The following is a 22,904-nucleotide window of genomic DNA, read 5'->3' as shown; positions in this document are numbered from 1 at the left end:
GTGCTGGGGAAGGTGGGAGTGTACATTCCCTCACACAACAGATGGACCCCGAGCTTATGACTAAGCCTTTGCCCCTGGCTTGACAGAGTGAAGAAGCGATTACAGGTGCAGCAGGAAATCTCCAGGAAACTGGGATAAGAACCGCATTCCCTGAGCTCAACTAGACCCTTGCCTGGGGGTCTGTAGTCTGACTCATGTTCAACCTGTAAATGTCTCCCTCTTATCCAAAAAGGTCCCAAGACCAGGTGTGTAAAGCAAACTGGATAAGGGACCTTTAGACACTGGAAGGAGCCACCCAGCAGAGGGGCTCAGGTCAATGGGAAAAGGAAGAACTGTCCCGTCCCTTCTAAGACACCCCCCCACACTTGGCAACAGGAGAAGCCCAGGGAGAGAGAGAGATCAGGTTGTAAGTGCCCCTCTGCCCAGCCTTACCTACAAACAGGCCAACATGCTAAAGGGGGAAATAAAAACTTTATTTAAAAAAAAAAGTCTAAAATATTTAGGGTCTCCTTCAACCTTCCTATTTCAAACCAAAGGCATCTTCAGAAGATATCTTTTAAAGGTTGGATCTAAAATTCATGTCAGGGATTATATAAATTATCGGCCTGAAGAAAGCTGAATACCTGAAGCACCAAGGAGGAAATTAACTTTCTTAAATACAGAGGAAGCTATGCCAATACAGTCAGTGTCTTTTGCCCTTAAAAAAAATTACTTAAGATTAAAAAGAAACCTAGGGGCTTTGAAAGTCCTAGCATCTATCTGGACGTTAGCAAGGTTGAAAGTGTGGTGCCGGGAGGATGCAGCGAGGGGCAGCCCGTGGCATCAGCTTATAGAATAGGCAGAAGGATGCAGCTGGTACCAGGAGGCACTTGACTCACAACGACAGCAAGCTGCTGAGAAAGGGGGCCGGGGGCGGGGGAGGAGGACAAAAAAAGATGTTTCCTCTTTCTCTCTCACCGCCCCTTCCACATCCCCTGATCACAGTCAAGGAGTGCGTATTCTTATTTGCATGTAGATAAAAGGATATCACCCACATTCATTCATTTCTCTATTTTTAAAAAGTGCCCAGATTGCTCAGAGATAGCTAAAGTGAGAGATGAAAAAAAAAAAAAAATCTGGAACCGCAAAGCTGGGAGCTGAGTTGATCTGGGCTTGGGCTGTGTAAGGGCTGGTGGGACATGGGTTGGCGCGCATCCGTCATCTCTCTGCAGCCTCCGTCCTCGGCTCCTCACATTGGGGAGGTAGCGCACTCCGAGGTCAGCTCCATGTCGAACGTGAGGGACTCTGGCAGAGGGGGACACACACGGGGAGAGCCGGTTCAATCACCTGGGCCCCACAGCAGGCAGGGCACACAGCCCTAGCTTTCTGGGGCATGGGGCTCAGACCACCACTGCCGTCCAGTCTCCTGCCCCTGCCCCTCAGTCATCAAGAAGGGGTAGAGAATCCACATTCTCTCTCCCTCCTACGGGGTCTTGCCTTCTGAAAGGGCACCCACCCCTCTAGGCTGTCGCAGAGCTCCAGACTCAGTTCCCTGTGCCCATACAGCAGCTGCCCCCTTGCTCTCTACTTTACACATGGTACAGGATGTATGGCAATGCCACTCTCTCAGTTCGTCCCACTCTCCGCTTCCCCCACTGTGTCCAAAGTCTGTTCTGTATGTCTGCCCTGCAAATAGGTTCATCAGTACTGTTTTTCTAGATTCCATGTATATGAAATTATATTCATGTTAATATACGAAACTTGTTTTTCTCTGACTTTCTTCACTCTGTATAACAGGCTCTAGATTTATCTACCTCACTAGAATTGACTCAGATGCGTTCTTTTTTATGGGTGAGTCCACTGCATACGCATATATATGTATGTACCTGTGTACATACCACAACTTCTTTATCTATCCAAATGCTTATGGACATCTAGGGTTGCTCCCATGTCCTGGCTATTGTAAACAGTACTGCTACAAACACTGGGGTACATGTGTCTTTTTAAATTATGGTTTTCTCAGGGTATATGTGGGAAGGCAATGGCAACCCACTCCAGTGTTCTTGCCTGGAGAATCCCAGGGACGGTGGAGCCTGGGGGGCTGCCGTCTACAGAGTCAGACACGACTAAAGCGACTTAGCAACAGCAGCAGCAGCAGGGTATGTGTCCAGCAGGGGGATTGCTGGGTCATACAGTAGTTGTATCTGCTTACTTTTAATGTTTTAATCATAATATACATAGTTTATTTTTTTTAATATTATGGGAGCCAACTGGCTTACAGGATCTTAGTTCCCTGACCAAGGGTCGAACCCAGGCTCCCTGCACCGGAAGCTCAAAGTCCTAACCCCTGGACCACCAGGGATGTCGGACATTCCTATTTTTTCTAATACACAGAAATGCTACTATTTTGGATTTGTTGGGCTAAAGAAAATACATTTGTAAAATTAACCTCACCTGTTCCTTTTCACTGCTTTTTAACCTGGCTCCTAGAAAATTTACACTAGCACAGGGAGTACATTTCTATAGGCAAGTGCTGCTTGAGAACTCCTTCTGCCCATCTGGGTGCCCCTCGGTTGGTTCTGTACACGGGAGCATCAGCTCAGGGGGACAGTCCAGCAACCAGATACTCACCAAACTGCCCTCCTGCTGAGGGTTCAGCAGCTTCACCATTATTTCCAAACTGCATCAATGAATCTAAAGTGCGGGGGGACATCGGCAGGTCAATGGTATTGCTGCAGGTCGTTCTGTAGGAAAGGGGGAGCAGCAGGAGGGGGAAGGGTCGGGTTGACAAGACACAATGGAGGAAAAAAAAAGAACAAAACACACACACACAAGCCATCAAACTCTGGTCTCCAACAGAAAAAAATAAAAGCTCAAGCTTTTTAAACACAGGAGGTCACTGTGAGTTTAAATGAGTACCGAACATCCTCAGAGGGCTCCAACCCTGCTTCACGAGAGGCCTCTCACCCAGTGTCCGTCCCCAGGGATAACTGAGGACATTAGAGATGGAGGCAAAATCGGGGAGGGAAGCCACTTACGGTGTCACACAGATGAACTTGGTCTTCAGGTATGGGGCAGCACCTGGGGAGAAGAAAACTCCGCCTTAGCGACTGTGACTCTGGGTCCTGGACAGGGGGAAGCTGGCTGCCTCCCCAGGGCTGATGTGAAACTCACTCAAGCCCTGAGCAGAGACAGTCTGAAGGAACCTCCATCTCCCACTGGGCTGCCCTCCCCTTCACTATAGACTCATGTTCCAGCGCTTGCAGCTGGAAGCTCAGTTCTTTCCCTAAAGCTTTTCAGCAGACTCACTCAAGCTCAGACGAGTGCCAGCCTGGAGTTCATTCTTCCCCTAGATGAGGGTGAAGAGTTTCACTGTTTGTATGTGGACTGAGGATTGTAGCCTGGCCTGGTTGTATCTCCTAGATGAGTTCCCCGCAGGCAGGACTGAGCCCCCCCAGTCGGGCACCTCATCCTGCTCAAACACCAAAGTCACAGGGTCTTTATGAAAGCACAGAAGTGGCTAATGCAGTTCCAAAGCTGAGGGTGACATCTTCTGTTCCCATTAGCACTGATCTGCCTGTTACATCTTTCAGTGAGGGTATTAGTAACCCCATTAGATAACTACATCACAGAGAAGAGCCTCTCCGTGGGGAGAATGTCTCCGGGGTAGTACAACTGGCTTTGGACTGGGAGATAGGAGGCTGGGGCCTTGTTACATCTTCAAAACACGCTTCCAGTGCAGCAAGTTTGGGTTCCATCCCTAATCGGGCAACTAAAATCCCACATACGGTGTGGGGTGGCCCCCAAAAGTTAATTAAAAAAATTTTTTTTAATCAACTATATTTACAAGATAATAATAGAATGAGAGGGAGGAGGAGGATGGAGGGGCCCATCTTTGTCATTTGTGATTCTTCTTCTATAGTTAGAAACATGAAGGTTTAAGAATTTTAACTGCTAAATGCTTATACCAAGAGGTCAAGGGCCCCGGAGACACTGGCATGGAATTTGGGGGATTCAGGTGAACAGATAGCTTAGGAAGGGTGGGGTGGGCCAGGAAAAGCATGGCTGGAAAGCTAGGGGCTTACAGAGAAACTGAGGGATCAGAAAGAATGATGACAATCTGAGAAAGGGCACTGCCATCGGAGTTTATTTGGGGCCAAGAAATAGATTAACTCAGTACCAAGACACAATGTCTCAGAATCCAAAGAACCCTACTAAGGCAGGGTTCTGCTATCTTATAAATCCATTTGGGCCCAGGCTTGAGGGGAGCTGACTCCAGCTGACTCCCAGACACAAAAGGGTTTTAATTCTCCCAAGTGATCAGTGTTGCCGAGAAAAACAGCTCTGAGATGCCACAGCAGAAGCAAAGGAGAACCAAGATTAAAAGTTGATTTATAGCTCTGTGCAAGGTTGTAAATGTACTTCATCTAATTTGTAAGATAAGAGATCTGTTATTTCTACAGAGGAATCTTTCCCTCAAGCCATGAGGAAATAATGTGAGCTTCTAAGAAAGGAGGAGGGAAGAGTCCTGGGAAGATAAGCCATCTCCTCGAGACAATAAAACCTTCAGGATGGGAACAGAGAGGAAACAGTCAGCTGTTTCACTCTGGAGGAACCCACAGGTCGCCCACCGGCCTCCCCCACACCCCCTGACGCCATCACCAGGCTCCTGCTGCCCCAGGAGACAGACAAAGCTCTTGAGTAATTAGTTCTATCTCATGACTGGCGTCTTGCCCCTGAGGAAACACTGAGTCCCCAGGCAGGAAAAGGTCTGGCCTCCTGCTCACACAGGAGCCGTGAGGGAGGGTGCAGCCTCACACCAGGAACTTGGACCTTGAAGGCGAAATGAGTCGAGGGCCCAGCACTTGGACCTAATTGCTTTCCGCAGAAGGAACAAGGCAGTGTGACGGGGGCTGATAAACAGATCTCCCAACCGAAGCACAACGTGGAAAGAGAGATAAGTAGCAGACAGGAAATGAGAGTTATGCTCGCTTAGAGTGTGACCAAGACTCAACCCAGAACAAAGGAGAAAGGAAAGTCAGTTGCCAGTGAGCCCCAGCTCCCTCTTCCAAGTCTCCATCTCCTCACCCCCAGAAATCCCTCACAGGGAATTACTGTGAAAAGACTGTGAAGGCAGCTGGTAGGTTTGTGTGGGGGAACTATTTGTTCAAAACACAGGTTTTTTCCCAAAGCTGTTAGGGTAGAGAGGCTAACTCAAAGGATCACTTTAAACCCTTGCTGGCTCTATGATTAAGGAAAGTTCAATAATAACAAAGGATGGCAAATTCCAGTCTCCTCCTCAGGATCTGGCCAGAGAACCACGAGTCTGAGCCCAAACACCCATGGGAACAGGCTAGAAGGCTCCAGTCTCCATGCTGGTGATGGTACCAGAGAGCGAGGGTTTAGTATGAAAAAATGTATGTGTAACTTACATAAGCACATGGGCTCGAGTACACTAAAAAAACATCTGAGTTTCAGTAGCTGCACATTCAAAGCACCAAACCTAGACCCCTCCCACCAGTTACCGTCTTCCCCTTCAATCTCCACTCTCCTGAGAATCTCTCTTAAACCATGTTCCAGTGTGGCTAACACTCATTTCCTCCAGAAAGCCTTTCTTCATCCCACTTGGGCTGCTTACATTGTTCAGTGATGGGGAAAGGAAGCACTCTAGACTGAAGTCTGAGTCGCAAACCTTCCAGCATATGCTTTGCAAGAAGTGCTGTGCTGGCTGGGCATCCTGTTTCTAGAGAATTCCGCCCTCGGTTTCTCTTCGCAGTGTCTTCGGTATGTCTGGGTATGTGTGAGTTGTTTTCCCCTTTAGACCGGTGCCTCCAGTGGGGCAGAGCCTGGTGACTGATTCCTCTCCTCTCTCTAACCCCATCAGCTGCCCCTACAGGCACTCACTATAAAGTTCTTTCCCAGAAAGAGGAATAAAGATCACCAGACTAGGCTTTCCTGGTGGCTCAGTGGTAAAGAATCTGCCTGCCAACGCAGGAGACACAGGTTTGATCCCTGGTCCAGGAAGACTCCATATGCCCCGGAGTAACTAAGCCTGGGTGCCACAGCCACTGAAGCCTGTGTGCCTAGAGCCCATGCTCTGCAACAAGAGAAGCCACCGCAATGAGAAGCCCGCGCACTGCACGTAGAGAGTAGCCCCCGCTTGCCCCAACTACAGACAAGCCCATATAGCAGTGAAGACCCAGCACAGCCAAAAATAAAAATAAAGAAAGAAAAACTATAAAAAGAAAATTCCCTAAAAAGAAAGAAAAAAAAAAAAAGATCACCAGGTTCTTCAGGCATTTACTTTACCTGCCCCCCAAGGATCCTACTATTTCCCACTTCTCCCCAGAACCAAGTGGCTGTTGTGGAAAATCAACAACTACCTGGGTCAGCTTCGGGATGCTCCTGGCTCTCCGGCCGACAGTACTTTCCAAATGCCTCCTCCTTTGGAATGTCGGGGTAGAGATAGACCAGCGGAGACACCAGGATATTGGTGGCATCCATGATCTTATAGCCCATGATGATTTCAGCAAATGACATGTTGTTCAGCTGCTGCTTGGTGTAAGGTTCCACTGACTGGATCTGGGTCTTGCCTGTCATGGGATATGGGAAGAGAAGACTCAGGTGATCTGAGAGAAGACTACCTGATTAATTTTCCCTTGAGGGGGAAAGGCTTATACCAACCTAGTGTTCGAGACCCTGAATATTCTGCCCAGTCGTCTGGCACTGTGGAAATGTTCAGCTGACTTCGGGAGAAGCTATTCAGCTGGGCCACAAGTAACATACTTGAATAATTACTTTTATAAGATATATGAACAGAGTGGGTAAGAAAGGAGATGAAGAATACAATTTAAATTGCAAATTTCAAAAAAAAATTACCAATTTCTAGGCAAATATTAGCCCCTTGATGAAAGTGAAAGAGGAGAGTGAAAAAGTTGGCTTAAAGCTCAACATTCAGAAAACGAAGATCATGGCATCCGGTCCCATCACTTCATGGCGAACAGATGGGGAAACAGTGGAAACAGTGTCAGACTTTATTTTCTGGGGCTTCAAAATCACTGCAGATGGTGATGGCAGCCATGAAATTAAAAGACGCTTACTCCTTGGAAGGAAAGTTATGACCAACCTAGATAGCGTATTCAAAAGCAGAGACATTACTTTGCCAACAAAGGTCCATCTAGTCAAAGCTATGGTTTTTCCAGTAGTCATGTATGGATGTGAGAGTTGGACTGTGAAGAAAGCTGAGCACCGAAGAATTGAGGCTTTTGAACTGTGGTGTTGGAGAAGACTCTTGAGAGTCCCTTGGACTGCAAGGAGGTCCAACCAGTCCATCCTAAAGGAGATCAGTCCTGGGTGTTCATTGGGAGGACAGATGTTAAAGCTGAAACTCCAATACTTTGGCCACCTCATACGAAGAGTTGACTCATTGGAAGAGACTCTGATGCTGGGGGGGATTGGGGGCAGGAGGAGAAGGGGACGACAGAGGATGAGATGGCTGGATGGCATCACCGCCTTGATGGACGTGAGATTGAGTGAACTCGGGGAGTTGGTGATGGACAGGGAGGCCTGGTGTGCTGCAATTCATGGGGTCGCAGAGTCGGACACGACTGAGTGACTGAACTGAACTTACTAGCCCCTTGCGGGGAACAAAATAAAACTGGCAAACCAATCCTCCAGCTGGAAGAATTTAGAGAAGCCAAGTTTTCCCATCTCATAAAAATGATCACCGGGTACCTTCCAAGTCTGAGGCAGGGGAGTGCGAGGCCATCCCTGCCCACAAGGGGGCAGCAGGTGCCTGAAACAGTAGCAGCCGCGGGCAGCCACAGCAGTGTTGGCCACCAAATGGGAAGGGAATTGCTAAGCTTACCGCTGATGTCCTTCTCCACCCAGGTGAAGGTGACTCCTCCTTCTTTGCTGCTTTCACTGAATCTTAGCAGGAAGGTGCCTGGGGGCTTAGTGCTCAAGATGGCCCGTTCCCTCTCTTTGCTGATGAAGCCCATTATATACCTGGAGACAGAGAGAAGCAACAGCAAGGTTGGGGCTGAGGGACCTCTGTGATGCAGCCAGCCTGCTGGGAGAGTAGGGGACTTGTCACCCCTGTGTGTTCTGTCAGACACAAGAGTTCCAACCTACCCTTCGTTCCAAAGGGCCAGGATGTACTTTTTCACCAGGTCAATGATGTTGTCCAGCCAGACCCAGAAGGAGAAGCCCTTGCCAGCCATGTTTTCCTGGAGAAAAGAGTAATGGGAAAGCTCGGTTCCCCACCTCCCTGGGCTCTTCCTTTAAGGGGGGGGTGAGGTGCCACCAAAATCCTCAAGCCCATCTACCCTCAAGCAGGTCCTCTTGGCCGCCAGACCAAGAGTCCAGGGCCTTCAGGCCCACTGCCCTCCACAACATCCACAGCTAAGTGTCCCTGCCCCCTCCTCCTCCTATGAGGCAGCCTCATGGATGGAGTTCACACGGTGGCTTACTTTGCAAAATTTAGCCCATGTGATCTGACACCCTGAATAGTTCACACCAGGTCCTGAAAGGAAAAAAAAAAAAAAAAGTCATAGGATTTGCAGTTTTAAATCCAGATCTTTCTTGAAACAGAACACACACACACAACTGTCCCACAACATGCCCTGAAACTTGCTTTTCATGTATTTGAATGTTGCCACTGTTGCGTGCATACATATGCACGCCTCCCCACACACCCAATCCCATCGTTTGATGCCCCCTAAGTTGTTGTTCAGCAGAGGTGGTGGGTGATGTATCAAGTCCTTGCTGCCCTTTCTAGCCTCGTGTGGCAGTCTGGGGATCAGCAGAACACACTAAGAAGCTGACAGCTTGAGTCACAGGGTCACGTTTAGTCATGCATGTTCAGATGCTCGGTCATGTCTGACTGTAGCCCTACCAGGTTCCTTTCCATGGGATTTCCCAGGCAAGAATACTGGAGTGGGTTGTCATTCCTCCTCCAGGGGATCTTCCCGACCCAAGGGTCAAATCCAAGTCTCCTGCATTGGCAGGTGGATTCTTTACCACTGAGGCACCTGGGGAGCCCATGTTTAGTGGCAGCACAGGACAAAGTATAGATGGCATGTAAAACATTCTAAGACTTTTTTCTTCCAGGAAAAAAAAAAAAAAAGCTACATTTTCTTGAAGAAACAGATAGGGATGCCAAGCCTTTAGCTCTAACATACATTTAAAATACCTTCCTAAGGCTGGACAAAGTACTCAGGGAGACAGCCACCAACAGAAAAGAAATCTGCCTCCTGTCTCATAAAAGTGATCACCAGGCGCAAACCTCCTCTGCGTCCTGACTCCAGGGCCTGCTGGAGCACACTTATTCTGCCCAGCGCCTTGCTCAGTCAACTCTCCTCAATGAACAGCGTCACGGGCCAGATTCCTTTTGCAAGGAGAGCAAAGGGAGAAGAGGTCAAGGGCTGACCTAAGAGTTTCTCCGCCAGCGTCGTCAACTGCTCGATGCTCAGCCCGCGCTTGGTGGTAGAGGAGAACTGCCAGCTCAGCACCTCGGCCACTTGATCCCATGTTCCGATCGGGGGTTTGGTGAAAAAGTTCACGTTCTATTGGAAATGACACATTCGCTCCTTTAGATGAGAGGGTGGCGCCTGCTGGGCGGCAGCCCCGAGGCACCAAGGAGCCTCCAGAGAACCCGGGCCCCCGACTCACCTTGGGGTTGTTGGTCAGCATGTTGTACCATAGGATGGATGCCCAGGCGTTGGGCATCTGACAGATGTTGGAGATCACCACCACTGGCAATGAGTGCGTCTGTGGAGGGAGCGGGCAATGAGCTGGGGAGGCAGAGGGCCCTTGAGGCTCCAGAAACCTCTTGACCCGCATCTCGCAGGGTTCGGAATAAAAGGAGAGGTCGTGGAGTACACTTGCTGCCAGCCCTCAGGAAGCTGTGGGGCCCGGTCAGCTCGACACCCAGCGTGGAGAGTAGGCTGAACTCAGGGGCTGTCTTAGTATCACCAGGAATTTACAAAGCTGACTCCTCACAGTGGACTCACAGTCCACAGACTCCCCATTTATAAAACTTGGAAGGCATTCACGAATTGAAGCTGTGAAAAGAGTGCAAGTTGCTCAGTAGTGTCCAACTCTGCAACTCCATGGAGTTCTCCAGGCCAGGATACTGGAGTGGGTAGCCTTTCCCTTCTGCAGGGGATCTTCCCAAGCCAGGGGAGTCAAACCCAAGTCTCCCACATTGCTGCATTGAAGCTGTATCTGCCCATTTAATAAAGAGGTCCCAGGAATCAAAGACTAGGGTTCTTGCTTTTTCAGGTGTATCTTTAATTTAAAGATCAAGAAAGTTGGGGAAAGAGCAGGTAAAGGCCACGATTGTTTGAAAGACTGTTTTGCCCAAACTGTATAAAGTTGGCTATAATCAATTCCTAAATACAAGTTTTTACATCAAGTTTGCTGGAACCTGAGTAGACACGTATCTTCTAAGCACTCAGGCAAGATACTAACGAATTCTTGGAGAAAAAGAAGCAAATGTAAACACAGTGCTGAGTAAAGAGTCATCATTCCACCTTCTGGAGTGAAAACCCTGACTAGAAGAAGCCTCATCCTGAATCATCCTGCAGGCAGTTCTACCCAGTTCTGTGCAGAACTCACCTCCAGGTCGATCTTGAGGCCTTGGTGATATACCTCAGTCTCAAAGGTGATCAGGTGCAGCTCCTCAGTCACAATCAGGGAGGCCTACAAGAATGAGAAGGATGCCCTTCCTCAGAGAGGATGGCATTGAGTCCTGACAGCCTTCACTATACCATCCTGAGGTGCAATCCGCCAGGTGGCCATGGATACAACTGGAGCACATGGTCTTTCCATCTCTACGACTCGCCAGTGCTCTGACCTACAACCTGATCTCTTACCAGCTTTATGATGATACTATGGAGATCCAACTGGTCATGGATAAAATGGGAACAGCATAATGACAAAAGAGTGAACACCCCCAGTTTAAGGCAGAGACCATCACCACGGAGGTTCTCTTGGTGCCCTTCCCAACTCCATCCATCCCTGAGCCTCCTACCTCAGAAGTGCCTGCTATTTTGTCTTTTGAGTTTGTCATTTCCTAGCCCTTCTTTATGGTTTTCTTGCATTTATATCTCTAAACAATGTATGTGTTGTTTAATTTTGGCGCGGGGTGGGGTGGTGGTTGTGAACCTCATACATATGGAAGTATACCCTCTGTATTCTTTTGTGACTCGCTTTTCACACCTATGTAATTGTGTACACCTGCAATTTATCCATTTTCATAGCTGTATAGTATTCCATCACCTGCCTGTACCACAGATCACTGATCCACTCTAGTGCTGTTGACATATGGGTTGCATTTAGGGCTGACAATTAGGCTGTTGGGACATGAAATGAATGTCTCCTGGCACCAGTCTCCTGGCGCCTATGAGCAGAGATTTCTCTACTGTTAAATCCTGAGAGTGGCACTGCGGGTATATAGGGTATGTTCATTTTCATAATGCCCAGTTGTTTTTCAAAGTGATTGTAACAATTGATACACCAGCAACATAGCGACTATTTTGAACGAGAATTGTCAATGAATTATTAAAAATTCCAATTCATATTTTAAAATGTTTTTCTCATTACAAAAGAAATACACATGGTAGACATTCCTCTAGAATTCTGTAATGCAGACATCAATGGCCAAAAAGCAGTGAATTTTTAAACAATTATACTAGTATACTACTCAAATTACTTTGCATTTTTTTTTCCTCAATAAATATGCCACAATCTCACTCTTTAACTGCTGTCAAGTCTTATAGATTCAGTTTGTTTTTTTAAAAGGCCTGCTACATTCTAGAGAAGAGGGTAAGAATGGCTCAGGAGACAAACAAAAAGAATAGGGTGTCACAATTTTATAAAAAAGACTTAAAACCAGTGCTTGGTCACATTTACTTTCTCTTTTTTTAAGTTTATTCTTTTTTGGGGGGGCCATATAGTTTGTGGAATCTTAGTTTCCCAACCAAGAATTGAACCCAGGCCCATGGCAGTGAAGGCCCCGAGTCTTAACCACTGAATCACCAAGGAATTCCCTTAAGTTTATTCTTAACGCTAAGAATCCAAGAATCTGAGTCAATGGGAGACAGAGAAGAAACAAGGTGGGTAAAGAACAAGAGAGTTTGCTGTTTCTCTTTTGGTAAAATGTTTAACTTGGATGTGTTGAAACCCATCCCACCTCAGTGACCAAAAGATCATCAAAAGCTACAACAAGCCGTGTCAGTGCACAGAAGTTGGAAGGGGAATTTGGAAAGTCCCAGGCAAGGCGGAAGGCTCCTTTTCTACCAAATGGGTGTGGGCAAGGGACTTTACACTCCTTAAAGTTGAGCTAACTCTCCGGACAATCAAGGAAATGCACTGAGCCAGAACTCCTGCAAGGCATGTGTGACTACTCATGCGTCGGCTGGCAGTGACTGCAGCTGAAACAGCAGGTAGGTGTCTCTACTTCTGGGCAGCAAGGAGGCTCTTTTTCTTTTTTTTTATAAAAAGTTTCAATGTTTCAGCCGCAAGGCATGTGAGATCTTAGTTTCCTGACCAGGGATCAACCCCACACCCCCTGCATTGGAAGCGTGGAGTCTTAACCACCACCAGGGAAGTTCCTATGGAGGCTCTTTTTCTCTCCCACTCAGCTACCATCTCCGACAAAACTTACATCACAGTTGGCTCGGCCCCCATTACCGCATCTCTGCTCTCTCAGGGTCTGTAAGAAAAGCAAAGAGCATCCTCCGTCAGGTAAGGCTCTCCCCAAGCCCCTCCCTCTGCCAGAGGCCCTGAAGAAAGGGAGCCCAGGCTTCTCCCATGTACCAAGTGCTTGAACTCCGCTGAGAGGCTGCCATTGTTAGACTCTTCCATGTTCATCACTTTCGTGTTTGTGCCCAGAATGTTAAATTTTCGGGACCTGAAACACGGGAGGAAAAGACCGACCACATATGTGACCAAATGGCCAGGGACAAAGTTAGATTATACAGAACAGAAGGAAGCCTGTATGCTGAACTTACCCTCTGAGAGCTGCAACATCCCCGGAGTCTCTGTTAAGAACATAAACCAGCATTAATAAAACAGGCCCAGAATCTCTTTGAAAGTCCACTTTGAACACCTATCATTTACTTGGATGGAAAAACTGCTGTTCTCCTGGGGATTTCTGTCGAGGACTCAATTACATGGTGTATGTGAAATCTAACATCCCTGTACATGCTCAAATAGAAGACACAGCTGGTTCCCCACCCAAGCTCTACTCCCCTCTTCCTAACAGAACCTTGACTCCATCAAGTATCTTTCCCATCCCCACTTCCAGAGGATCCTGCTCACTAAGTCCACAGAACCGAGCATGTGCACAGTGTTGGTCCAGGAGTGAGGCCAGGACCCACACTGTCTCAATCAGACGGGGAAGGAATTCTCCCTCAGGCTAGATTTACATTCTGTAGCTTCAGCTGCACATCAGCAAGGAGACACATGGCCTTTACTACAAGCAACCATGCTGCAACCCAGAGGGAACCCTAGAATGCCCATGCTTCTTATGGTGGCAGAGAAGAAAGATGGAAAGTTCTGGATCCTTGGTGACAGGAATTGAGTCACTGATCTCACCACCTGGAACTTGTTCTAACTTTGCATTTCCAGTTATACTGGGTTGCCAATTTCCTCATTACTGAAGCCACACTGGGCTTTCTGTAAAGGTCTACTGTTACCTGCAACTCAGAGTATCCCATCAATATAGCCGGAAATATTCTTCCCAGCGTGTTGTCCTTTAACTATGTTTTTGAGTATTTCATTTTTTACATAGTCACCATTTCTCAGTGTTTTCTTTTTAACATTATTTTAGAACTGTTTTAAAAGTCCTTCTCCATTGCTATATATCCACATATGCTTTTAGAATTAATAATATCTACTACTTGTTAGATAGTGCATTCCATGGGAGTTTATAGATTTAAATGGATCAACTTTTAAACCATTTAGAAGATATCTTTCCATACATTACGTTTTATGTCTTTTTGGGGCCACTTGGCTTGTGGGACTTTAGTGCCTCAACCAGGGATTGAACCTGGGCCCTCAGCAGTAAAAGCTTGGAGTCTTAACCACTAGACCACGAGGGAACTTCCCATATATCACATTTTAGAACTTAAATCAAGCCCCCGTTATCAGAAAGTTTTCCCTTATGTGTAGCCTATATTTATTTTTTTTTATATTCTTTATTTGTATTACAGCTTTGATGTATAATTGATGAATAATAAACTGTATATGTAAAACGCACAAGCTGATGAGGTCTGATAGATGTCACACACCTGTGACACCAGCCCAATCAAGAGACTGAATGTATTCAGCAATCCCTCATCCCCAAGTTTCCCAGCTCCCTTATGCAACCCATTCCCCAGGCCCACACTCCACCCATCCCTGTCTCCAGACAACCAATGATCTGCTTCCAGTCATGACAGATTTATCTGCACTTCTAGAATTTTATATAAATGGAAACATAAAAATATGTACTCCTTTTTCTCCATCTGGCTTCTCCCTCTGGGTATATTTATTTTGAGATTTATCCGTGTATTACATATTTTGATACTCTATTTCTTTTTGTTGGTGAGTAGTATTTCCCTTGCATGGATATACCACAAACTCATGGACACTCATCTATCAGTGAAGACTCCTGTACCACCGTTTGTGTGGACATACACTTTCAGTTCTCTTGGATGAACACCTAGGAGTGGAGTGGTTGGGCTGTAGGATAGGGGCAAGTTTAACTTTTCAGGAAACTGCCAAACTGTTCTCCAAAAGTGGTTGCCATTCTACCGCCATTACATGACATATTTGCTTATTCACTTAAAAAATCTTAATTAATTAACTTATTTATTTATTTATTGCCTGTGCTGGGTCTTTGTTGCTGTGTTCAGGCTTTCTGTAGTTGCGGTGAGCAGGGGCTACTCTTGAGTTGTAGCTCACAGGCTTAGTTGCCCCTCAGCATGTGGAATCTTCCCAGACCAGGGATCAAACCTGTGTCCCCTGCACTGGAAAGCAGATTCTTAACCCCTGGACCACCAGGGAAGTCCTTGCCTATGCTTTTAAGATACATCTAGAATTTATTCTGATGGTCAGTTTTTTTTAGTGAGAAGGTGATTTTTTTATGCTAATTTATGGTTAAAGTCATTAATTTTTGCTTATTCATTTATGAAACCTACCACCTTCCTCGAGTCCCTGGCTGCATAACTATTTTCTAGTTCATTCTCATGGAATTTCCAGATGAATAATTATATCACCTACATTTTCTCTTTCCTAATGTCTTCAGAGGGTAAGTGCATTTTAATTTTTTAAAAGGTACTGTCAAATTTGGAAGAGGATTCCATTATGTGGTAAAGTGTGGAACAACAACTAAAATCAATTTTCCCATATATTCTCAATTTTACATAATATGCACAAGTTACATTTATAAGTAAAAAAAACAAAGAAAGAGGGACTTGAGGTCACAATGGCAATCATAACTCAAATCGCTACCGCCAGCTTCGTGGTTTTGTTCAGGCACGTAAATGACAATGCACAGCAAGGCTTCTGAAAACTTGAAAAAAAAAAACCGAAGATCTCTGAATATAGATAAAGCCTCTAAGTTCACATGATGTCTATCAAAGTTCTCGTTTCTCTGTCCCTCATTTGAAGAAAAGGAAGAAAAAAAGGAGCTAAGATAAAGAGTACTTACTTGTCAATGCACACTTTAATTTTAAGCTGATAATTTAGCTCAGGGAATTTAACCAGCAATCTATGTCAAAAAAAAAAAAAAAAAGAGGAAAAAAATTTCAGAGCAAAGGAAAAAAAATCATTTTAAAAAACAGCCACTAGGCTCCCCCAGCAACTTCTAGTTGAATCTAAAATTCATAACTCTTCAATTCTAAAGAGATGAGTCATAATCCCAAATTTTTCTTCCTGCCAGTGCTTCCTTTCATGTTAAGTCAAGCATCACCCCCTTCAGGCCAAAAGGGACTGAAAAAAAAAGCCTAAGAACTAAGAACTTGGACAAAGTTGTGAGAGACACACAAAAGGATAACGAAAGCCATATCATGAAAAACACTACAGGAATACATGCTCTGAAATTGGTATTCTTTCTATTAGACCGGAAACCCAACAGCGTACTACCTTTCTGAGGAGGGAAATTTCACTGCAGAAGGGCAAACCCCAGCTTACCTGTTCTGACTTGAATGTGAAAGTAATGCTCTACCTGCAGGTCCCCCACCCACCGGCCCTGTGACCTCTTAGCGTCTATTATCACTAAACTTTACTCTTCCCCTTCAAATGCTCAGGAAAAAGCAGGCTCAAAGAACAGAAGATAACTGGCATTATTCTGCCCCTTTTGCGTGGTAGATGGAGATGCTATGACCTAAGACATTAGGCCTGGAATCAGGAATACAGTGCGACCGAATCGTAGGAATATATCCAGGTAACCTCAGAAGGATTCCTGTTCTTTAGCGTTTGACAGGACAATCAAAGAGCAAGTTGATATTACACCAAAAAATTCCCTATCCATCACAGTACTGCCTGCGATGGCTGTAAAGAACAACTGCCCACCAACTTTGTTCTGGCCGGGGGTGTCCCTTGATACAACATCCACCAGAAGAGGAGGTGCCGCAGCCCACCTGACTTTAGTTGTGAACTGGACTCCGGTCTTGATGACTAATGGCCGGTCAGGATGCATAGGCATGCAGGGCTGCCGCTCCACCACGAAGGCACTGGAGGGGACAGAGAAAGGCAGTAGGTCACACAAGATGCAGTGGGCTGGTCCCGTCACCGTTCCTCGGAAGTCGAACAAGCTCTCGTTGAAGAACGTTGGTGGGGGAGGCGACGGGGGAAACGGGCAAGGGCTCTACGTTACCTTTTCATTAAGTTTCTAAACAGCTCCACGATTCTCTCCTCCAGCATTGGCCGGTGCTGTACAATGGGGTCCCCTTTGTAGCTAACCTTCTGCTGCAGCTCCTCCAGTTTCTTAATTTGTTGGCGGGTCTGAAGCTGAGATTCTGCTAATGAGGTTATCCTGCCAATAAGATAAGGATGTTCTCGGTTACCTAAGTGGTTGTATATAAATGAGCTGGAGAAGGGGAAAGGAATAATACCACAGGTACTCTCATGCAGTCATCCGATATACGAAAGGAGCATTTTTTTCATTATGGGAATATATGAGTAGCATAACATTGACCATTTCTAAATACACAGTTCAGAGGCACTAGATTAGAAAAGGGAAAATTATTTTGCCCTTTTTTTTTTTTTATTGGCCATGCAGCATAGTTTGCAGGATCCCCACCAGGGATTGAACCCCGGTCCTGGCAGTGAAAGCGGCAAGTCCTAACTTTGGCCTGCCAGAAGGGAACAGCTACCCACTCCAGTATTCCTGCCTAGAGAATTCCATGGACAAGGAGCCTGGCAGGCTACAGTCCATGGGGTCACAAAGAGTTGGACACAACTGAGCAGCCTTCATTTTACTTCCTAAAAGTTTGCTTTTCAAAGAAGGAGGCAGACACAGAGGAAGACGTGCCAAAACTTACACCACTAGGAGTGAGGTAACCAATGGAAAGTTAACACATCAGAACACGAAATATGGGATTTGGCACTCACTTTCTTCAGCCTAACTTGTTTTTGTACCAAATGTGAGGACTGGGGAAACGCAGGATATCTGACAGCCCAAAAAGTAGGTTTGAACAGCTCTGTCCCTCACTGTCTATGCAAGCTTGACCAGGTCCCTTCACCCTCGTGGGCCTTGATGTCCCCTTGCCTGAGAGACAGGGTTGAATTGCACGATCCCCAGGAGCCCTTTAAACCTCATCTTCCATGGATGACTGGATGTGACATTATGTTTCCAAATATTGATAACATGCATACAGAAAACGTAGACAGGGAGACAAAGGCTGATTAAGTCTGCCCCCAAGGAGGGAGAATATCAGAGGCTCTCTCTGATGGTCCCCCACTAGTTTAGTAAAGACCCCAAAGAGACAGAGTGGAAGGCAAGGGGTGGAGAAGGACAGCACCAGGACTCCTGAGCTCACAGACTCCCTTCTGGCACCTACTGGGTTGGCCAAAATGTTTGCTTGGTTTTCCCATAAGATGTTATGGAAACATCTCAATACATTCCTAGAAATTATAAGTTGTTTGGTTCCCTGATTAGAAAGCATTTAAAACTGCTTTCAATCAATGAGCAAAGCTCAGGGTTAGTTAGATGAACAAACAGGCATCTCATGTAGAGCTATTCTAAATTTCCAATTTCACGCTCTGTGTATCCTGGGTCAAGGTCAAGTTTCTCCCGGTTTAAGCTGGTACAACATACTGAGTATCGGGCCTTGGACATCAAGGGTGCTCAATCAAGATTTTCTGAGTGAATCAAAGTAAAAGAAGAGCATATAAAGAATGACCTTACAAATATGAAATGTATAGATTTCTATCTTTATATGTATATATATAATAAACATGTAGATTTCTATCTTTGTATGTGTACATATAATAACAGATGTCTGGAGTGACGGTCACCAAATGTTTAACTCTAAGTACCTCTGCATGATTTGATTTTTAAAGTTTTTTCTGCTCTTTATTAACTTTCTGTATTTGAATGTTTTTCTCTTATAAAGAGCACATGTCATTTGAGAGTCTTAGAGTAACGAAAATTTAAAATTTAGTCAACATGTTTAAAAACAAACCAAAAACTTTAAGTTAGCAAAATATATTTAAAATATAGCAAACATACATGCATTTTCATTTTAAAAATTGTCCAAATAAAGTAAAAAGCTTTAACCCTTAGACTAAATTTGAGTATGTTGAAATCCCCACCCCTGAAATACAGTATGTACATGCTTAGTCACTTCAGTTGTGTCAGACTCTGTACGATCCTATGGACTGTAGCCTGCCAGGCTGCTCTGTCTATGGGATTCTCCAGGCAACAATACTGGAGTGCGTTGCCATGCCCTTCTCTACTGAAATACAGTAGCAACTCTTTATGCAGCTCTGACCGTAATGTAGCACAGCTCTCTGAAAAGAAAGGGGAAACTTCTCTTCTGCGTCATACCAGTTTTCTAGCCGATCTAGGCAGATGTTGGGAGGGCCTCCAATGCAAGCAATCTGTTGTCGCCTCTTCCAGTCTGCCAGTTCTTCATCCGTGAGAGTTTTCTGCACATACTCCATCGCTGACAAAAGCCCCGCCAGCTCACTCACGATGCTCTGGTTGGAAACCAAAAAACAAAGTCAGAAAACATTCCCCCAACCGTCTCTAACCACAGACCGTTTCTCTTTGGTCAATTCCGAGAAGGAACTGATTAGGAAAGAAGCAAGTTCTTCCCGAAGATGCCCAATTCCCGAAGGTGAGTGAGCCGGGCGTGGGGCGGGGCCCACTGCTCTTACGCGCCGCATCTGGTCCAGGGCAGTCAGCATCTGTTCCAGCTGCTGCATCTTCTGCCTGGTCACCGACTGGTTGTTTCCATTCAGATCCTGCATGTCTAAGCAGGAAGGAGAGCCTCCGTGAGCTGAGCGAACACGCCTGGCTTCAGTCACTGGGCTCCCTTAATTGCCAGCAGCCCCTGAGCGCCCCCCTCCCCTGAGTCTGAACTCAGAATCAAGATGAGCCAGCTCTGAGACTCCAGTAACACAAACTCACTTTATATGGGGGATTTCAATGTCTCTAATATGCACTTGCCTCCTTGACTCTTGAGAGTTTTATAGTTGAAATCGAAATCATCTTGGAGATTCTCTACCACTTTCATCTTCTGTTCTAGATCCTGTTTCAAACAAACCAACCAAAACAGAAGTAAAAACAAGGACTGCCCTCGGGAGAGAGAAAAGAAAGTTTCTGAGCAGGATTAAAATAAAGGCACAACCTCACAAAAGCTACACGTGGGACCCACAAGAACAGGCTTCCCGCCCAAGACTTGCTTTACCTGGACACGTTTGCGGACGTCCTGCAGGTGCTGCTCCAGCATCTGCTGCTTCTCGGTCACCACGGCGGCCGTGGGGTGGTTGGCCTGGCCCCCTTGCTGCCAAGACAGGGAGCATGTGCACATGAAAGCCGGAAACAGCGGGAGAAGAACATCCCTGTCTGGTCTCCATCTCCTCCATGACCCTTCCTGCTTCCTGCTTGGCCTGAGCTGCTGCTGCCGCCACTGTGAGGAGAGGAGCGGTCCACGGCACCCACTACTCCCCAGGGGCTGGCAGTGCAGGCCGAGAAAGCTCTCATGCTCTTCCTTGTGTCCTTGGCTTTTTAACCTCGTGATGGTTTAGTCACTAAGTCGTGTCTGACTCTAGTGACTCCATGGACTGTAGCCTGCCAAGTCCTTCTGTCCATGGCATTTTCCAGGCAACAAGACTGGAATGGGTTGCCATTTCCTTCTCCAGGGGATCTTCCTGACCCAGGGATCAAACCCACATCTCCTGCACTGGCAGGCAGATTCTTTGCTGATTAAGCCACCAGGGAAGCCATACTATAAACTCACTCTATGTACTGCACTCAGAGACCACATGTTGAGCTAAGACACAGTCCCTACCTTCAAAAAACTCATTCTAGGTAAGGATATATACATATGTATATATCTATAAATAAAATCAGGACAATTTATGAAAGCAGATGCTGGATGCCTATTTAAATGTATAGGGGGAGGGGGACTTCCCTGGCAGTCCAGTGGTTAACTATACACACTTCCACTGCAGAGGCGAGGGTGTGCTCCCTGGCTGGGGAACTAAGATCTCGAATGTCATGCGGTACAGCCACAAAAGAAAAAAAAGCATGAAGGTTTTTAACACATTTCGGTAGAATAATAAAATTCCTAATCAAGAGATATCATCTCGAGGGAGAAGGGAAGGTGCTGGCTGGTGCCTCGAAAAGGGTGAACAGCACATGCAACTTACAAGTAAGTTTTGTCAAAGGAATAGGACATTAAAGACCGTATAAAAGGTGCAGTGACCAAGTCAGTGTGGCAGAAAAGAGTCCACTTTTCCAAACGAGAACTTTTCATTGGTCTTTGACTCACACTGAGCTGCCAGATCTTCCTGGCTCTGTATTCTGTAATCTCTCCAATGGCTTGCTGGTACCACTGGCTCCAGTCAAGCCCCCAAGTTGATCCCTTTGCCTCTAGTCTCTCTCACTTCCAATCTGCTCTCCACACTGCGACCACAAGTCTCCAAAGCAGACTGAAACACGCCACCGTTAGAGGGAACTATTCTCTCCTTTTCCACTGGACCCTGTCCAAGCCCACAGAATATAAACTTCCCTTAGAAGTCCCAGGAAGGCGACCTCCACCCTTACATAACTCTTTACAGGACGAGTGACTCATCCAATTAGTGAGGTCAGGAGAAAGACTGCCCACACAGAGATCTTTGAAGGCCCAGCCCCTTAAGCTGGTGGCTCTCTCTCCCACTCTTGCCTTCCCGGGGCACACCTAGGGCAGGAGCCAGGGCCTGGTTTAAGTAGTTCTAGAGGCCTATGTGTCTGAGTTCAGGGGGTATCAGCGTGTGGTCTCTAAAGCTCCAAAAGGATGGCTGCGGCAGTGCTGTCCTGCAAACTCAGTCTCTCACCCCAACACCTGACTCAGCCAACAGGCATCTACACAACAAGCACCTCCTGTACAGCACAGGGAACTATAATCAATATCTTATAACAACCTATAATGGAAAAGAATCTGAAGAAGAAACTGAATTGCTTTGCTATACACCTGAAACACTGTAAATCAACTATGCTGCTGCTGCTGCTGCTAAGTCGCTTCAGTCGTGTCCGACTCTGTGCGACCCCATTGACAGCAGCCCACCAGGCTCCCCCGTCCCTGGGATTCTCCAGGCAAGAACACTGGAGTGGGTTGCCATTTCCTTCTCCAATGCATGAAAGGGAAAAGTGAAAGTGAAGTCGCTCAGTCGTGTCTGACTAGCAGCAACACCATGAACTGCAGCTCACCAGGCTCCTCCGTCCATGAGATTTTCTAGGCAAGAGTACTCGAGTGGCTTGCCATTGCCTTCTCTGGTAAATCAACTATACTTAAATATAAATAAATAGTTTGGGATTGGCTGCTATATTTACAATGGATAACCAACAGGGACATACTGTATAGCGCAAGGAACTCTGTTGAATATGATGTAATAGCTTAAATGGGAAAAGAACTTGAAAAAAGATACATGTATGAAGTGAAAAGTGAAAGTGTTAATTGCTCAGTCATGTCCAACTCTTTGCCACCTCATGGACTATAGCACACCAGGTTCCTCTATCCCTGGAATTATCCAGGCAAGAATATTGGAGTGGTTAGCCATTCTCTTCTCTAGGGGAATCTTCCCAACCCAGGGATTGAACCCAGGTCTCCCGCATTCCAGGCAGATTCTTTACCTTCTGAGCCACCTGAAAAGCTCCATATATATATATATATATATATACACATATAACTGAATCACTTTGCTGTACTTTGTTAACAATACTCCAATACAAAAGTTTAAAAAATTTTTTAAACACACAAATAAATAAATAAAAATAAAGCCCCTATAGTCATCCATCCAAGTCATGCTTTCCAGTCCTGTTTACCAACAATAGAGCTGATTGTTCCATCTGGCATCAACTTCCTGGTCTGTTCCTTTTTTTTAGAAAATTTTTTCTGTATATTTTGGCTGCGTCACATGGCATGTGGGATCTTCACTCCCTGACTAGAAATTGAACCGGTGCCCCCTGCACTAGCAGCGAGGAGTCTTAACTACTAGATCACCAAGGAAGTCCTCCCAGGTCTATTTCTAAATTGGTACTGCACTTAAAGAAGGAAAACAGACGTGATCAGTTATCACCCACAGAAACAGTGCCCCACTGCTTCCAGGTATAAACATCTCAGCCCAGCACAGACAGCTGTTTCACACAATCCAAGAAGAACGTAAACCCTCCCTCCCTGTGCTTCAGTCACCACAAACTCCCCATCCTTCTCTGCACACAGGAG

General features: G+C 46.1%; 1 protein-coding gene across 5 annotated transcripts in view; it reads right to left on the bottom strand.

Annotated features, from left to right (window-relative positions):
- Nucleotides 1–451: 451 nt before the first annotated feature.
- The window catches only part of STAT3 (signal transducer and activator of transcription 3), a 73,648-nt gene continuing 51,195 nt past the window's right edge, over nt 452–22,904 (bottom strand). For 2 of the 5 annotated variants that reach the window (XM_040245268.1, XM_040245266.1), the window contains exons 5-24: nt 19,887–19,982; nt 19,646–19,727; nt 19,354–19,448; nt 19,022–19,173; nt 16,847–17,005; nt 16,611–16,703; nt 15,680–15,739; nt 12,996–13,025; nt 12,802–12,895; nt 12,650–12,697; nt 10,600–10,683; nt 9,652–9,750; nt 9,410–9,545; nt 8,451–8,503; nt 8,113–8,207; nt 7,847–7,986; nt 6,360–6,572; nt 3,018–3,060; nt 2,611–2,723; nt 452–1,284 (exon numbers count right to left, since the gene is read on the bottom strand). In XM_040245268.1, the coding sequence (XP_040101202.1) occupies nt 1,229–1,284; nt 2,611–2,723; nt 3,018–3,060; nt 6,360–6,572; nt 7,847–7,986; nt 8,113–8,207; nt 8,451–8,503; nt 9,410–9,545; nt 9,652–9,750; nt 10,600–10,683; nt 12,650–12,697; nt 12,802–12,895; nt 12,996–13,025; nt 15,680–15,739; nt 16,611–16,703; nt 16,847–17,005; nt 19,022–19,173; nt 19,354–19,448; nt 19,646–19,727; nt 19,887–19,982 (1,941 nt within the window). In that variant the 3' untranslated portion in view covers nt 452–1,228. The remainder of the gene's footprint in view (nt 1,285–2,610; nt 2,724–3,017; nt 3,061–6,359; nt 6,573–7,846; nt 7,987–8,112; nt 8,208–8,450; nt 8,504–9,409; nt 9,546–9,651; nt 9,751–10,599; nt 10,684–12,649; nt 12,698–12,801; nt 12,896–12,995; nt 13,026–15,679; nt 15,740–16,610; nt 16,704–16,846; nt 17,006–19,021; nt 19,174–19,353; nt 19,449–19,645; nt 19,728–19,886; nt 19,983–22,904) is intronic. The other 3 variants (XM_040245270.1, XM_040245269.1, XM_040245271.1) reach the window with 3 other exon arrangements.

The sequence above is a fragment of the Oryx dammah genome, unplaced genomic scaffold (assembly GCF_014754425.2).
Source record: "Oryx dammah isolate SB20612 unplaced genomic scaffold, SCBI_Odam_1.1 HiC_scaffold_8, whole genome shotgun sequence".
Taxonomy (NCBI): domain Eukaryota; kingdom Metazoa; phylum Chordata; class Mammalia; order Artiodactyla; family Bovidae; genus Oryx; species Oryx dammah.
Note: the sequence above shows the minus strand (reverse complement) of the source record. Positions and strands in the feature narration are given on the sequence as shown.